The 5,717-nt window shown below is 41.8% G+C and overlaps 1 protein-coding gene across 1 annotated transcript in view; it reads left to right on the top strand.

Annotated features, from left to right (window-relative positions):
- Positions 1 to 5,717, top strand: part of IPPK (inositol 1,3,4,5,6-pentakisphosphate 2-kinase) — a 97,140-nt gene that overhangs the window by 20,388 nt on the left and 71,035 nt on the right. The window contains exon 2 of the mRNA XM_006900722.1: positions 4,398 to 4,445. Coding sequence (XP_006900784.1) covers positions 4,398 to 4,445 — 48 coding nt within the window. The remainder of the gene's footprint in view (positions 1 to 4,397; positions 4,446 to 5,717) is intronic.

The following is a 5,717-nucleotide window of genomic DNA, read 5'->3' as shown; positions in this document are numbered from 1 at the left end:
GCAGGGGTGTGTCCCGATTCAAGTCCACTTTCACCATTCACTGCATCTGCACACGGCCCTTAGCCAGTCCCAAAGTTCAGAGCTGGTGGGGGGTGGGGCGCGAGCCGGGTCGGGGGCGGGGGAGCAATGCCATACCTGGAGATGGGGGTCGTGGGTCAGAGCTGCAGGGGTGTGTCCCCAATTCTAAGAGTTTTATATGTCTGCCTTGTGTTTGGGAAGGGACAGCATCTGCCTATCTGCCATTGACCTTGTATTTCCTAAATCTAGACTTGGGATTCAAGAGTGTTAATTATCAGCAAATTAGTTATGTATTAGGTGTATATCTCTTAGTAAAAGGGAGCTGGAGATCCTACTCAAGACTGTTTAATTAATTTTGAACTAATTTTGCCATGGTTGACAGAGTGAAACCAGAATGGACCTAAATTTATAAAATGTGGGTGTATTAGAATGATAACTAGAACAAGAAAAAGTAGTGGTCATCATTGCTTTGCTAGAACCTTACTCTCCCTCTCAGAGAACAAATGTAAGTGTTTACATAACGTAACAGCCAAAAAATAGATACCTTTTTGGAAAACAATATATATTTGTTTTTATTGTTTTACATTTTCTCCTTCCCCTCAGCCCACCCCACAATATATCTTTTGTTCTAGAGTTTTCTTACATATAATGCATAATCATATATTCGTTTCAGGCAGTTTCCCACCTCATCTGTTCTGAGGTAATGTTCATTATCTCTCCTGTCTTTCCCGATTGTCTGCCCAACCCCTCCATGTCTGTCCTATTTAATTATACTTGTGACTGAGATACTTTACTCAGCATAATGTCCTCCAGGCTCCCCCATGTTGTGTAATGTTTTATGAGTTGATTGTTTTTCAGTGTTGGTAGTATTCCATTGTGTGAATGTATCTTAGTTTTTCTGTCCATTCATTTGTTGATGGGTATTTGGGTTGCTTCTATCTCTTTGCTGTTGTGAATAACAGAGCAGTAAACATAAGTGTGCATACATCTGTTTCAGCATTGGCTCTGGTTTCTTTAGAGTATATTCTCAGTATTGGAATTACTGGGTCAAATGATATTTCTGTTTCTAACTTTTTGAGAAAAGGCCAGACCACCTTCCATAGTGGTTGTACCATTTAACATTCCCACCAGCAATGAATAAGAGTTCCAGTTTCTCCACAACCTCGCCAGCCATTTGTTGTTTGCTGCTTTGTTGAATTTTGCTGTTGTTGCTAGGGCAAATAGATTTCTTGATCAGCAGTCAGAAACACCAGTGCCCTACGCAAAAGTGATGACCAACTGTACTGATTTTGCTGTGTGTGGTGGTCTCCAAATCAGTGATCCATTCTCCCATATTAGGTTCCTGGAATGATTTACTGTAGTTTTCCCTAGACTCTGATTCTAAGCCTTTGACCTTATAATAAAGAATACCCTTTGTAATTATTGTTCCACTTCATCCAAATTTTTAGTCTGTTCAGATTTCACTTCATCATGACTGAACTACCTTGAACTGGTTTGAGGCCATGGTTCAATGCAAGGCAATTACCTCTCTGAACCAGGGTGCTGAGTTTTATGAATAACACACAGTGACCAGATTTCTTAGTAGTGTCTAGACCTAAGTGCTGAGGATGCAGGAAGAGTCCCCAGATGGGTCTGCATGGGGCTGAGAGTGATGAGATGGAATTGGGCTGCCAGGACTGGAGAGTCTCCCCTTCGCCCAAGACGATTTGTTCTCCATAAAGGCCTTTATTGCTTCTTGGACATCTTTTTAGTTTTGAAAGCTGTGCTATCTGAGCTGCCTTTAGTCCCATTTTGTCCATTTCCTGCCCCTTTGCCCAGGTTTTGGCCCTGTGGCTATAGACACAGGGTACAGCCTATTGCTCTTTGCCATCTTGCATGTATGGTAAAGTGAGTGCCTGTGATCCACTTCTGCAGTAGACCTTCTAGCCTTGCCAGTTTTCTTGGCACTGTGCCCTTCTGAAACCTATTGGCTCCTCTTCTCTGGGCACAGCTTGTCTTCCTGGCCTTATTTCTTATGCCTGGGATGCTTTCCATCTCCAGCTGGTAAACAGCTTCAATTACTGTGCTCCAGTGTCCTGAGTCATGTCACCGGAGTTCATCTCCATTCTCCCCATGTATCCAAAGAACCTGTGAATTATTTCCTTAGGAGAATGACTGTTTAATAGATGGTATGTGTATAACAATTATTTTTTTACATTATTTGTATGTTGTTGTTGTTGTTAGGTGCTATCGAGGCAAGTACAACTTTTAGCGACCCTATAAACAACAGCCCTAAACCCTGCTCTATCCTGTGCCAGTCGCACTGCCTCTGACACACCCGTCTCGATTTCCCCAGACACTGAATCAATCCACCTCATAGAGGGTCTTACCTTACCCTCTTGAGCCATCCCTCCACCCTCCCAAGCATGATGTCCCTCTCCAAGGACCTGTCCCTCCTTACAACATGTCCACAGTATGTCAGACGACGCTCCAGAATCCTTGCCTCCAAGGAGCAGCCTGGTTTAACCCTCTCCAGGATGAGTCTGTTTGTTTTCTTGACAGTCCATGGTACATTCAATACTCTTCTCGAGCGCCACAGCTCAAAGGCATCAATTCTCCTTCTGTACTTCCTAGTCATTATCCAACTCTCTAGTGCATATTAAATGAACATTATTTAAAAATGGAACAGGTAAGCAAGCAAAAATATAAAATAAAACAAACAGCCTAAACAATAGTATTTTGGAGACATTCTTAAAATTATGTTAAATGATATATCATCTCACCCCAGTAAGAACAGCAAAATTTAACAGAACAGCAAGCAACAAATGCTGGCGAAGTTGTGGAGAAAATGGAACCCTTATTCACTGTTGGTAGAAGTATAAAATGGCGCAACCACTGTGGAAGGCTGTATGGCACTTTCTCAAAAAGTTGCAAATGGAGATACTATTTGACCCAGCAATTCCACTAGTGGGAATATACCCCAAAGATCATAACTGCCACCCAAGCAGATATATGCACACCTATGTTTAATGCGGCTTTGTTCACAATAGCAAGGAGTTGAAAACAACCTAAATGCCCATTAACAAATGAATGGATAGAGAAGCTGTGGTATATTCTCACAATGGAATACTATGCTGCATTGAAAAACCAAGGAACTCAATGCAGTAATATTCAAAATGGGTGACCCTGGAGGACATTATGCTGAGTGAAATATCTCAGTCACAAAAGGACAAATATTGCATAGTGCCACTGTTGTAAAATAGGACTGACATCGAGATTGAGGGGAGACTGTGAAAGATGAGATAAATAATGTATACTGCATTGAAACAGATGAGGGAGAAAACTTTAAAAGGGTTATGTGATTAGGTATTATTGTCATGACAGGAGTCCAAAACGAAGGCTGCATAGTGCAGTGGACCTGGGGGCAGGGATTGTAAAACAGTGAAAGAATTTTTCTTTTACTTTTCAAAGAGAAGACTGTACTGGGGGGAGGGGTGGGCAGGGAGAAAAGTGCAACAATGGATGAATGGAAATTAAAAAAATATGTTAAATGAGAATTAATAGAGAGGATGGGGAAAGTGTGACTACATTATGAATATTGGAATTAATGTTACTAAGCAAGTGGAAAATAACTGTTTTGTAAGCTTTCATTCAAATCACATAAAAAATTATCTGAAATAGCTTTCCAGACTTTATTACAAACTCATCCTGCACATACGGATTTTTCAAATGCTTAGATCCTGATTATGTTTTTAAAATGTGTAGCTTGGTTCATTATCTTAAAATAAATGGATCGATAATTTCATCGTCTAAATGAAGAATCAGATCATTAGAAGCCTCTAATGATCTACTGCAGCTTTTCTTAGGCCCTCCAAGTGCTTGTCTGATACTACCTCGGAAGGAACCACTCAAAGTTAGTTCTCCTTACTTTTGAAATGTATGTATGTATATAGATAGGTATAGCTGTGCTATTTTATTTGTGTATATCTCAAATACTGAATTTTTGAAAAAATGAATTTATGCTGTATGTGATGATTATACATTTATTTCAGTAGTACAGATCTTCCTTATGTTCTTCAAATGATTGCACTGTTTGTAGGGTCAGTGTGTATCCAGCCTCCTTACTCCTGTTGAACTTTAGGTATCTGTCTCAATTGGAATTACAGTGTGTGCAGTAGCTTAACCTTCTCTCTTTCTGGCAATGCACCGGTAGGTTAGAGAGCATGTTCTTTCTTGGCCAGCCAGAGGCTCTTTGGGATCAGCACTGTCCGGGGGCTTCCTATTTTCCTTCCAGTGGATGGCCAACCCCTGAATTACTGCTACCTCTTCTCCAGAGCTCTTGTCAGCTGTCCTGGGCTCTGTGCAGAGTACTAACCAGACTTTGTTTGCTTTCCCAATAGCGTTGTGTGGTGCTGCGTTTTCTGAAGTTTCATCCAAATAGGAATAAGGTAAGATCAAGGTGGGAAGGGGTATCACCCAGTCATTAACAGTTATTAAAAAAAAAACCCCTTAATTTATTAAAATGTGTAAGTATTAATGCTACTTATAAAAATTTAAGTAAGACAGTGAACATTGTGCTCACCATTTGTTATTTAAAATATCCACTCTAGAGTTGTGAGTCCTGGCTTGGAGAGTGGCCTGGCTGCAGCTGAGGTCTCTGCAGTGCTGAGCTGAGAGGAACCACCCAGACTAGAGGAGAGCACTCCCAGGGTCAGGCTTCAGTTGCACTGTGGTAGTGCTCTTGCTGCCTCATTTTCCCTACCTGTAGAGTTGTGTCTGTGTAAAGAAAGCTTACATAGTTGTGAGAGAAAATCTCTGCTCCAAGTCACAATGTAAGATCAATTGAATAGATGGTTATGTTTTTTACTGGCTGAGTAGGTCAAGAAAAGTGACATGGACCATCTGAAAAAAGGTCTTGTTCAGCAAGCAGGCTTCAGCTTGTTTTCTGCATGGCGGTGCTGTGCTGTGGCGCAGGTGTGAGGCTGTCATCCAACATGATGAATCTGTGTCTTTTTGTCGTGTTGGGAGAACCATGTTTTGAACACATCTTCTGTGCCATGGGCATTGAGTTGAGCCCTTGCACTGGCTTCCTCTGACTTAGTACTTGGAGCAGTCCTATGAACAGCTCAGAAAGGTCAGGAAACTTCCTGGATTGTTATTGTTGTTAGTGGCTAAAATAAGTGTAAGCCAGAGCAAAAGCAGACATCACCCCATTGTGAGCACTGCAGTGCCACACTGGTGAGAGGTGGCAGAGGTTGCCGTCTTGAAAGAGGTGGTTATGTGGGAGAGAAGAGATGGGTTTATGATTGGTAGTGTAGGAATAGGAGTAATGTGACTTACTGATGAGACATTAATAAAAGAGGTTGGTGAGAGTTGGGATGGAACAATTTGTGGAGATGGGAGTTGATCCTGTGGAAGAGATAGGCACAGGACAGGGATATGTGTTATAGTGGGAGGAATTGGGGATTTTGGGAGACAGCAGTGTATTTTGTCTAATATGGCTGGGATGGAAAAGCTGCAGACAGTGGTCATTTCAGAGAAGGACAAAGGCTGATATGGGCTTGGTTAGACACTAATCCAATTAATCGTATTGTTGTTGTTGTTATGTGCCATCGAGTCCTTTCTGACTCATAGCGACCCTATGCACAACAGCTCTAAACCCTGCTCTATCCTGCGCCAACCGCACCGCCTCTGACACACCCATCCCGATTACCCCAGTC

This window comes from Elephantulus edwardii, unplaced genomic scaffold (assembly GCF_000299155.1).
Source record: "Elephantulus edwardii isolate Elephantulus edwardi_28Jun2011 unplaced genomic scaffold, EleEdw1.0 scaffold00292, whole genome shotgun sequence".
Taxonomy (NCBI): Eukaryota; Metazoa; Chordata; class Mammalia; order Macroscelidea; family Macroscelididae; genus Elephantulus; species Elephantulus edwardii.
The sequence above is the reverse complement of the archived record's forward strand: the minus strand, read 5'-3'. Positions and strand labels throughout refer to the sequence as shown.